The sequence below is a fragment of the Paramacrobiotus metropolitanus genome, unplaced genomic scaffold (genome assembly GCF_019649055.1).
Source record: "Paramacrobiotus metropolitanus isolate TYO unplaced genomic scaffold, Prichtersi_v1.0 Parri_scaffold0000097, whole genome shotgun sequence".
Lineage (NCBI taxonomy): Eukaryota > Metazoa > Tardigrada > Eutardigrada > Parachela > Macrobiotidae > Paramacrobiotus > Paramacrobiotus metropolitanus.
The window spans coordinates 260546-272236 of NW_026570317.1; the positions used below are offsets into that span (position 1 = coordinate 260546).

Here is an 11691-nt window from a genome sequence, read left to right on the forward strand (position 1 = left end):
ATTATCGATTCAGGAGGCGGACAGTTATCTAGGTACAAGCACTACTGATACGGTTTTACCGGCGACTCCGTTACGACTTCACCAGTTAGCGCTGTACAGCCTGTACTTATAATTCGTCGAAATATTGTATGATTCGTATCCCGTTACTAATTTACTTCCGCCAAGCCATGATTAATAATTCACTCCCGTTATACATAAATCGACCGCGTCACGATCGATCAATCAAATCGTTCGCTTCGAAACGTTTTTCTGGTGGCATCTCAACGATCAATCTCCTGCATTTATTCTAAATTATGCTCCAAAGAAAACTGCACTGGAAGCTTTTAGAAAACCGGGAATAGGTGCACGACCCGATCCGGCAGAAAATCGGAATGCCAGTTCGTCAACCGGGCGCGAACGGGATGCATTATACATATGTGTGCAGCTGAACTCGAAGGCTTCGGAAGGTGTGCACTTAGCATGCGACGGTCGCGCGTCCGATCAAGCAGATTACTCAAAGTTCGAAACAAGCCAACACCGCAAATGGTCACCCACCCGCCCGCAAACGGGCATTACTACCGTTAAGATGGCACATAATAGTGAACATATGAAGACAGGTATTAACAATGCAGACTTTGCAGAGCGTATGTATCTATGTCTGCGGTATCGAAAAGAAAACCGGTCGCGCAAGCGTGTTTGCAAAATTCACTAATAACTCATGCATTACGGGGTAAAAATAGAATCTTTGCTCATGGCAGCATAAATCTCTTCCAGTTTTTCCGTAATTTGCTGCGACGAAATGCGACTCTGGCTATTATCACAGAGCGCTTCCTCAATCAAACGAGTGACCCCGGGGTCGGTCGGACGCTTCAAAAGCGGCACGAAGCCATCAGCAATTTTGGTTAGAATTAGTAAGTCAGACGCCAATGTGATTTGCAGTTCTTCTGTGGTTCCTTTGCGCCATAACCATTTCTCAAGTATTCCCGCGCTGTAATCCACCAAGTCAATAATAATACAACCAAGACTCCAGACATCTGTCTTCCGGCCAATTTTCTCGCCGTCCTGCCCGGCAAGAAAGGTCTTGACCATTTCTGGTGACATGTAACGCGCCGTTCCGCGCATATGCGTGATATCTTTTGTGCATGTCCGATTACTCATCATTACAATGCCATCATCCAGGTCTCCAATGAGAAGTTTATGGCCATTAGGCTTTAAGCGCATCAGAATATTGGCTGGCTTAAGATCGCCATGTATAAATTTATTAGAATGGAGATACGCTAAACCTGTTGAAATCTGACGTGCAAAATTAACGACGGTAACTAAGTAAACTTGTTTCGGCGCGGCATCCAAGTTTGCAATCAAATGGGCCAAATCCCCGTCTGTAATATCAATCAATAACTATTAGAGTCGCTAAAAAACACTTTACGATTAAAACAGCCGTGGTTCTAGACTGGGTCACAACAGCCATTTTTTTAAAATTGTCCACCTAGAATCGCACCGGCCGGGCGCCGCAATCCTCGGAACCCCATTCAAGGTGGCCCACACTGCGCTAAACTGTTTTTTGCCTAAAGCAGTATATTCACCTTGAATATAATCCATCACCAATTCTACTGTTGTTCCTCTGTCCGTTTTGAAGAAGCTGATTTTATGGTATCGGATGACATTTGCATGTTTGAGCAGCAACAACTGTTTCCATTTTGCAGTGGATGTGTTCTTCTCCTGTAGCATAGCAAGCATTGATTGCCGCATAAAAATTTCCTTGATAGCCACAATATTCCCAGTTCCAGAAAAATTGCCGCGATCAGTTATCAAGGCTTTGTACACTGTCCCAAAAGCTCCTTTGCCGATTCCATCGGTTCGGGGTTGGTATTCACAACTGCACGAACAGCCAAAGCTTTTATGTGGGTTGGACTCACTCTGATTATCGCAATTCGTTTCCGTATCATAATCGGATTCCGAAATTGGGACGTTATTATTCTGAATTTCCGGTGTGAGTGATATCTGAACACAGAAAACAACTCTAAAATATAGCTATATATATATATGTTAATTTACCAGGGCACTACCAACGTGAATTTAATATTAATTAGCGTTTGCTAACAAAAATAATGTCCCACAAAAACTTTTACCGGTGAACATATCCGCAACATGGGGTGCTTAATAAGCTCTTCGACGGCAGGCCGCTTGTTGGCAACCGCCTGAAAACATAAATCGAGGAAATTCTTCGCCGCATCTAAAAACTGCCGGTCATCTCCGCAGTCATCCCGGTCTAACTCAGGACGGTAGAACGGTTTTTCCCCCTTGGCCAGCGCCTGCTGGACTTCTGCAGGTCTAATCCGAAGAACGAGCTCCCCGTTGGTCTCTTTCCGGTAGAAGCGCGGTGAGTGTCCTTGCAGCATCTCCAGCAGCACACAACCCAACGCCCATATATCGCATGCCAGCCCCACCTGGCCGAAAGTTGCATTAAAGGCTTCGGGTGCCATGTAAGAGATTGTTCCCACTCCGCGGCGCACTTCATCGTCCCCGATTGCAGAAGGGTCTAACTGCACCAGCAGACCAAAACTGGCAATTTTTGGCGTGCCGTCCACCGTGAAAAGAATGCTACTGCCATTCAAATCGCGATGGGCAACGTGCCGTTGATGAAGATAGCGAACGCCGTTCAGGACGGCGGTAAAATCGGCTTGGATGTGTAACTGGCTGTATCGTTGCTGCATTGAGACATGAGTTTGGATTTTCTCCCTCAGTGTTCCCCCTGCAATAATTCATTAACATTTTTAAAACGTTCTTGCAAGTGCAGGATTTTATTAGCAAAATATCTACCTGGGCAATATTCCATAAAAATGCGGATTTCCGGGATGTTCTCGAAATAAGCGATGTCCACAAAGAAATATTTAACAAGATTGTGCTGAGAATTTTTTGTCAGTTCCAGGATGCACTTGAAATCTTGAACATAGCGGTGTAGCTCGGTGTGATTGCTTGTTTTTTCTAGTTCAATACACTTAACGGCATAATGCTGGCCCGAATTGCTGTCTTCCGTGAGAAACACTCCACGGGATCCCCCACTCACGCCTAGCAGAGTGTCCAGCTTATGCTGAAATGGCGGGCGATATTCGGCAATACCAAAGCGGTTAATCATCTCCTCACAAGTCTCGTCATCGTTCTTTTCAGTCTTTTGCACTGTTTTTACGGACATGGTTAAATGAAAACTGCAAACTGCGTCCCACAACCGATACAACTTCTTTACAGATACAATGCCAACGGTAAAGGGATAGTTTTGCAAAGATATACAGTTTGTGACATCTGCAAATTCTGACAACTGCAAAATATGTTATTCAAGCGTAAAAAATTAACTCCTTTTACTCTACTGTGCTAACAGCTATGAAACACCGTTTACTCTTGACATGAATGTCACGTCAATAAAATGTTCTTTACTGCCTGCAGCAATGCTTGAACACGCTCGCACATGATATTATGGTGCAAAGAAAGATGAAACGATTAGCACAGTTGCAGCCGTACTTTTACCCCGGAATGTCCTTTGATGACTAACGGTATATTGTCAAGTTCTGATCAATGTTCTGCTTAATTTTCTGCCTAACCCCACATGCTATAACTGCTAGTACCGATGTATTAGAAAAACTTCATTGGGTATATTTCCATCCATCAATTCTATATATATTCTATATCTATAGACCATGGGCGTTTGTTACTTGTATGGCCGACAAGTAAGGATCCATCTATACAAGTAACGTCATGACCGAACCCACAACGCGGCGATTCGCTGCCGCGCAAATTAGATGTATGCGTGTGTGAAGGCGGTGCCAAAATCCGTCCACGTAAGGCCATTACGTGTATGCCTGTGACTCCACCCCTTTGCATGCGTACATACAAGTTGCCGATCCAGCTGCCAGTCAACCTCAAAATTTCAAACGCTCGTCTTTCGTTTGCTTCTCAACGGATCTTCCCAATCGACATATCAGAAGATGAAGAATTAAATTTCAAACTTTTTGGTATCTAACAAGTAGATATTTATGGCGAATCAAGAAAGTTATGACTGTTTTGGTTTCTCGTAGACTTAACATAAGATGCAAGCCAACACGGGCCCAAGCTATATATTACGAGTATACCTAATTCGAACATATTGTTCATCAGTGGCGAATCTAGGCGGGTTTCGGAGGGGGAGCCAGAGAACTCACACCAAAGGGGGGAGTATTCTCTCGATTTTTTGGCGACCTCTACCGTAAAAAAATTTGCAATGTACCCCCCTCTTGCGAATTTTTTTGACGGGTTACGGGGGGCCATGGCTGCTCAGGCACCCCCCTAGACGCGCCACTGTTGTTCATTACCGCTGCATCGTTCCATGAAAAGGCACAGTTGAAAGTCCTGTTCGATACTGCAAGCGTTCAAGAAATAATACTTCACAATGTTGGAGTGTTCGAGCGCACGAATTGTTTTGAATCTGTTCGAAACCTGTCACGACCTGGCGCATAGTTTATTAGCAGCCAGGGAGCTGCTCAAAGGCAGACTAAATATCGTAGCACATCCAACAGCCACAATCGCAACCACTGTTGCCATGCCACTACGTCGCTACGCCGTTACAACGCTATAACCAGGTGAGCACTGAAGTATATGATTCACGAAATTGCGCCGAATTTTAATTTCACCGCAAATTCTTGACCGTTGGATGTGTCTTCGGCTTTACACACATCAAAACCACTGTTTCCACGACCCAGCAATTCGGTAGTACACTTTTGTAGTCCATGGTGGCCAAAGGTTGTGAATGTTTCTTGCGGGCCGGCAGCCACAAGGCCTGAAAACAGAAACAGTATTTTCCCAGCGATCATGCGGGCGATACTCAACCGCTCGGGTAAGCCGCAAACAGCGACCAAGAGCAGCTTACCGCATTAGGACGCGCATGGCCATCGCGTGCACACATAACTTTCGTACCTTAAGATTGTATGCCAGATATGATGCACGATTAAGGGCAAGTCTCGACTTTTGTGCGAATCTAGCTATAGTGCGGTTGCTGAACCGCACGAGATGGCTGTATGCTGAGGCCCACGCAAAAGATTTGGTACGCTAAGCGTCTCGTGAGGTGGATCTCCTAAATCGTAGCTAGATCCGCTTCGAATCCGAGACCCACCCTAAGGAGGAACGGGCAGCATGAAAAGTGTAATGATAATAATCTGAACAAAACGCTAGCTAAGCCATTTAAAATTGTGTGCACTTGCAAGTGCCAGGAGGTCTCATTTGCGGTAGTCGTACTGGATTTCATATTATTGCATAATTTACTTTTATTCACTGTCAGTATTTTATTATTCACCATTTACTTTCATTCACATTTATTTTAGTTTATTCACTGACGGGAATACTTATTTTGGGTTTTGACTCATCCAGCTCAAAAGGTTACAAAACTGGCGTCGAAATATGATGATTCCTGACGTAGCTGCATGTTAGGCCGGGCTGCCGGGGGATAGATCTTAATATTATCATTGTATAGGCTGAGTTCGCATCGCGTAGGACCTCCGCAATGTTATTATCTTCTGTTGAGTTTCGTTGATTGTGCTTTGATTTCTAATAAACTTTTCATAGCGAGGAAGCCGATACGATCAAACCGCCGGAACGGGTTTCCACGTAAAGCGGTATGCATCTATACAGATTACTTGCAATCTTTCCGTACAATAATTCGCATTGTCTGAGTGAACAGGCAGCTAATTTGCCCCAGGGTTCGTAGACCCGTAAAATTTCTATGTTGTGACAATAGCACAGCAAAAATATCCTTTTATGTGGACCAACAATTCACATAAGGGAATGCTAACGTTAACATTCTCGCCCGGCACACATGCTATTGTGATAACCGTTAACATGTTAATAGTTTTCTCGGCTACACACGGTAAATTGGAATAGTCGGATCACCATGGCGTTTTTGAAAGTTTTGTCCAATATTTAACTTTATTTTTCTTAATTAAGCGCGCAAAAAGATGTGCAGTAGGACTTCCAAATTACCGGATTTATTTATGATTTCAAGTTTGAATTTTTTTATTCCGTTACCCGCACATGCACGTACAATGTACGAGAAAAATGTTTTTAACATCGGACGGTGAGCCGCTGTCGGCTTACGTTTATAAAACAAACGATGAACGAGTGCCTCCTATCCATTGCTATATCCGCTTACTGACTGGTAAGCATTTAAAGCGCGGCAACCGTTTTCTCTCGGTTCTTGGCAAAACCGTAAAACCGGTTCCGATGTTATGAAATTTTGTCGTCCAAGGATTTGTGGTGGAGCAGCAGTAATCAATGACTGAAAGAACTAAAGTGCAAAAGTAACAGACCACGTTTTCCTCAAAGAGCACTTCTTATTGGCAAAACAAACGGAACACTCTGTACATATTACGGTTCGTTTAGAAGTACAACAACAACGGTATTATTTAATTCGATTTAATTTTCAAAGAATTTGTTCGATCTGTATGTTCACCTGGACGTACTTCTGCTTATGTATGTAAGGCCTTGTCCCGAATTCGAAGCGAATCTCGTTATGGTACGGCTGTTCAACCGCACGAGGTGGCTGTATGCAGTGGCCACGCCTACAGATACGGTACGCGAAGCCACCTCGCGAGGCGGAGTTGCTGTATCGCAACGAGATTCGCTTTGAATTCGGGACGACGCCTAAGAAAACAACGTTAGTACATTACTGTACTCTGTACATCCTAGATATTACAGGCAAATAAAATGGGGATCTGTTTTTGGTAAATCAGAAGTTCATTCCTGGCTTAACCATTATAATGGCTGTCGAGAAGATGCGCGGCCAAATTACTGAGCATAGTGACATCCAGTTCCCGCAAGTCAACGTCCCATCGCTGTGGACTGTCATCCGGATAGAAACTGCTGAACCTAAATCAGTAAGCAATGCACCATTATTCAAGCAGCAGGGCCTAAAAACTTGTGCCCACGTAGCACAAAGTGTGCTCACGTAAAGGTGTATGTGCTCACCTAGATGAGGACTTGTGCTTAAAAATTGCCAATACTCCCCCCTTTGTTGTGATTTTCAAACTTTTTGATGCTATTAATTTTATTTCTTTTTATTAGAGAAACGTAGTGCTCCCCCATGTCTGACCAACTGCAAAGCAATATAACTTGACATAAAGTGAATATTTTAACATAGCTTAGATCAGCATGTAAACTGCTGCAACTGTAGCGGTGGCCAGTTAGCTGTTGTTTAAAGGGTTGGTTAATCCACCATTTCACGATCTGTCGGCTTTCAGATTGGGAAAGTTTGACACAAATAGACCGGCAGCGATGCTGGCCTCAAGCTTTACAAATTACCATGCCCACAGACGGTACAATCTAATTTCTATCGTCAAGTTGATTTGACTTGCAATGATTGCCCAGCTGCGAAGCTAACCTGCGGATTTTATCGAAGCGGACGCCTTAAAGCTGCAGCTAGCTGACTTCAAAATGGTAGCAGGCCGGAAAAGCATTATTTTAAACCATGCGAAATAATTACCCCAAGGAAAACAAAAGATGACCACACCATACACGACCTTTTACTCGGTTCACAACCTTTGACAGGTGTGCACCTTTCATTCTGTTCACTACCTTTCATTCCCTTTCGCATTTCACGTTCTTCCATTAGCAAAAACTAACGGGAATTTTGCAATATTTGATTTCTTACGCCACAATTTTGGAAAGTGTAAAGGAAAGTTCTGCCGCCCCTGCGTACTCGTTGCTCTCTGTCTGCTTATTTTGCTTGTACAACCAAAATAAAGGGGTTGCACATGCGGCTTGAGCGATCGGAGGTGGCCAACGCATTCGCGTTCACACCCCTTGCTTGCGCTTCCGGTCAGCAGCTTTCCATTATCCCCGCGCACTGCTACGTTTCACACAGGAGACGTACAGCATTAACGAAGTACAGGCTGTATTAAGTACTGTATTAATGCAATTTGGATTGAAGTAGTTATGAACAGCTGGGTTGACGTGAAATAATCAGTGGAAATAAGTCTGATTCGTCGTTGTCGTATAGACGGTTAAATGACTTAAATGATTTAAGCGCACCGCTTGAAGAGGTTGCAATGTGGACAAGGTAGTGCCAAATAGGAGTAGACGGAGTGAATGGTTGAGTAGGAAGTTGTGAAATGAGCGGTTGTAAAAGGTCGTGATCGGGGTCTTCACCAAAACAAAAGCAGGCAGCCAAAAAATGCATAGAAGATCTAAGCAAAAATGTTCAAGCTAGCATTCTGAGATGCACTTGCATTTCCTATTAGTAACTCGGACATGTTTATTTTTTTCATTTGCGATAACAGTGTTCCTACTTAATTACCGGGTTGACAGTTAACCCGACCATTTATTAAAAACCATATAGCCAACCAGTTTCCTAAATTTCGAAAAATATGGTGACGGCAGTTAGAGAGCATGGTAAAACAGACATTGTACGGAGAAATTACAATACTTCAACGCCAAGCAAAGCTTAAAAAACAACCACCAAGAAAAATAAAATTTAAATTAGCTATTTTTCTATGAATTTCTTGCAATTCTTGCAGGAACACAGTACGTTAACTTCGCGCTCCGCGCGAAAGTCCCCACCTAAATGGATCCTAAATGTTTATTTCGTTTTAGCGCTTCTTTAGGAAATATTGTCCATCGGCTCGCGCTCCGCGCGATACATGTACCTTTGCTGAATTTTGCTACAATTTCTCTGAGCGCTTCAATTTACCTTTATGGTGCAAAAATAAAAGATAGTCCATACCCTCCCCTTGGAAAAATTAAATGTGCTCACGTAAATTTTGAAGATTTTAGGCTCTGTCAAGCAGCAGGATAACCGAATATTCCTCTATGTGTAAATCGGTAAATCTTTGCTAGTCTGGACGGCCTTCTTCGATTATTTCCCTTTCCAAACTATTGTAATACTACACTGGAATTTTGTACTCCTCCCGAGCATTGTAAGGTTTGGTATATCCTGAGACCAACATATCGGCTTTGCCATTAAATTTTGATCATCGGGTTACTGGTAGTAGTCACTAGTACGGCAAGCGTGGAACGCATTAATTCAATTTGACTGTACTCACACATTAAGAAACACGCGAATATCGGCCCAATCGTCCGGATAGGCCAGCGTCCGCACCCAGCGCGCCAGCACGGCGGCAATTTTTTCCCGCACTCGTAAACTAACGGCCGGGCACTGGTCGTTGACTGCAGCTAGATAGCACCGGCCCTGCTCCGCAGCCGTGTCTGTTGATCGGATCCGTAGGCAAGGTAGAACCGCAAACCGACGGAATTTGTTGGATCTCCGTCGGAACCTGTCTTCCTGTTGCGGCCAGGTCGAGCGGTTTGCATGACGCGAAAACCATCCCATCAGGATGTTTGTACCGTAATACTGAGACGTATAATTTCGTAGGATGAGCTGTTCGCACACAAGTCCACTGTCGGACAGCATACTGTAATTGCTGGTATCATTCAAAGAGTTCAGGCAGGAATCCCGGAAGGTCCAGGCCTCGGGATGCGCGCTATAACGGCTGTTCTGTCCGATTATCGATGGGACGCGGATCCTCTTGAACTGCAAGATGCGCCGGATGGGCCACATGCTCACCATGGAAATATTCCGTTCACCGCTAACGAAGGCCAGGGTGCGTGTGAGTGGAGTAATAATGCGGTCAAGCATGGATATAAAATGGTACGTCAAATAAGCCCATTCGGTGGCACCTTTCCGATGTCCTGGCTTTGGTGCATCCTGGGAGCGCATGTCGAAAATGATATGCCGGTCGACGCCACAGTCCGCACAAAGAAGCTTCCAGAGTGCACACACCCTGGTATAAGGGAGAAACAAAGATTAGTTGTGGCTAAATGATCCATTTCCATTTCAAATGAGAACAGATTCTAAGTTGTCTCCTCTCATAGTCATGTATTTGTACTGAATTCTGAAATATCGGTGTAATGAGAACCTCGGCCTTGTAAGAATTGTACAATTAACTACGCAGACATGCTGAGTAGGGATGAATGTTATTTTACCACTGTATTCAACGCCTTCCAGCAAAAATTTTATTGGGAAAAAATAAGTATTGCATCGAATAGTTAATAAAACACTGTAAGTGTGTGTTATCCCACTATCAAGCTGAAATAGCTTAAATTCTGTTGTTGTTTTTGTGGAACTCAAAAAAAATAATACTATCGAAATTTACGAAAACTAAATCTCTACAATTCACTTTCCACCTGACAGTCGCAATCATTCCGCAAACCGTCATACAGCTAATTAATGAAACGCCGGCTCCGACGCCTAATCATCGATGCGTTTCCATACACAAGCTAAACACATAAATGATTAATGTGATTACTGATTATTCGTTTCAAAAAAGGGTTGCAGAAATGGAATTTCGAAGCCGAGAAAATAGAGTGCAATTTTGAATTTTCTTTGTAGCAGAGTGCTGACAGACTTACCCACTTATCCGCGGTTGAGTGATGATGTCCAAAAAACCCAAAATGCACGCCGTAATCGCATGAGGAAGGTCCCGGAAGATCGTTTCACTGAAATCTACGGAAACTATAAAATGTTCATTACCGGTCGTTACCTATCAAAATCGTGGTAACTGACGATGGATAAAAAAAACAAGAATGAGCTTGGTAAGATTTAAACCAACCGTGCTGGAAAGTGCCGTTAGTATGAGCCTCGGACATCATCCTGACGGTTGTGCGGGACTGGTGTTGGATGAGGTGGCTTTTACACGCTTCCCGCAGTCTTCTTTCCAGAACAAACTTCGCCCACCTGCGTCAGGGCGCCCTTCGGCGGTAATAAAAGTCACTTTGTCAGTTCCCACTCGAACAAATACGCGGCAACCCGTTGCCGCCGTTCTATTAGGTAATGGCTCCCGACCGGCTACCGCTATTTGGCACGAGTCAACCAAGCCGTCTGCTTGAAATCCCACATGGCGCAAAAGATGGGCATCCGTGAAAGGGATGACCTATTTGCGGTAGAAGAATGCGCGGAGGCCCTCGAAGAAACTGGGATTGGTGGGATGGGCGGGCAGTCGCTCGACACAGTGGTTCTGCTGCACGATGCAGACACCAGCCCGGGTACCATGCGGAACTTCATGAAGCTGTACAGCCACCATAGCGCCCCACACTCCCCAGCAGCGTACCCACCCGAAACACTTGCGGTCCAGCGTGCTCGTCGCGCAGCGCCACCTGCACCTCCACGTCGGCTTTTGGCAGCCTCTCTGGACGGAGGAAATAGTCCGGCCACAAGCGGCTAGCATGGATCCAGTGGGCGTTGATCGTGCTGGCATCGAAATCTACGAGGAAGCTGTCACCTTCAATATCTTGAACATATCCCAACCACCACTGGAGGTTGTCACTCTGCACCAGCACGGTGTTGCCGTAGTTCGTCTCGCGCATACCGGAATACAGCTCGCAAAAGTACCGTGAAGTAGCGTTCATGGTACACTAATCCGAAGTGATAAAATCACATTAAAGAAGTGATAAATACCTGCCACTCAAAGTGCTCGTAGTAAGTAGCGCGTCGGCTTTAGTAGTGATATCGTGATGCTAAATACGCTCGAAACTTAAATATTAAATGAGCACCGGCATGGAGCATCGACCTTTTGCACGTCTTACCCGGATCAGTTTCGACTGATGGATGTACAGTACTTTACGGATTCCGAGAAAACGGCAGCAGCTTGAGCCGGTTGTGCTGGGTTATTTGTTCTATTTCTACCTGTGCTTTTATTC

At 44.5% G+C, this 11691-nt stretch overlaps 2 protein-coding genes across 2 annotated transcripts; both read right to left on the bottom strand.

The window, feature by feature from the left end:
- Positions 1-475: 475 nt before the first annotated feature.
- LOC129596865 (serine/threonine-protein kinase 4 homolog A-like) lies at positions 476-3399 on the bottom strand. Its single transcript, XM_055494253.1, has 4 exons — positions 2800-3399; positions 2109-2731; positions 1563-1980; positions 476-1358 (listed from the first exon to the last, which is right to left on the bottom strand). The coding sequence occupies exons 1-4, from the start codon at positions 3170-3172 to the stop codon at positions 703-705; spliced, it is 2070 nt and encodes a 689-aa protein (XP_055350228.1). The 5' UTR covers positions 3173-3399; the 3' UTR covers positions 476-702.
- Positions 3400-6559: 3160 nt separating this feature from the next.
- LOC129596863 (uncharacterized) lies at positions 6560-10823 on the bottom strand. Its single transcript, XM_055494248.1, has 4 exons — positions 10605-10823; positions 10405-10498; positions 9039-9776; positions 6560-6867 (listed from the first exon to the last, which is right to left on the bottom strand). The coding sequence occupies exons 1-4, from the start codon at positions 10642-10644 to the stop codon at positions 6747-6749; spliced, it is 993 nt and encodes a 330-aa protein (XP_055350223.1). The 5' UTR covers positions 10645-10823; the 3' UTR covers positions 6560-6746.
- Between the last annotated feature and the right edge of the window lie 868 nt (positions 10824-11691).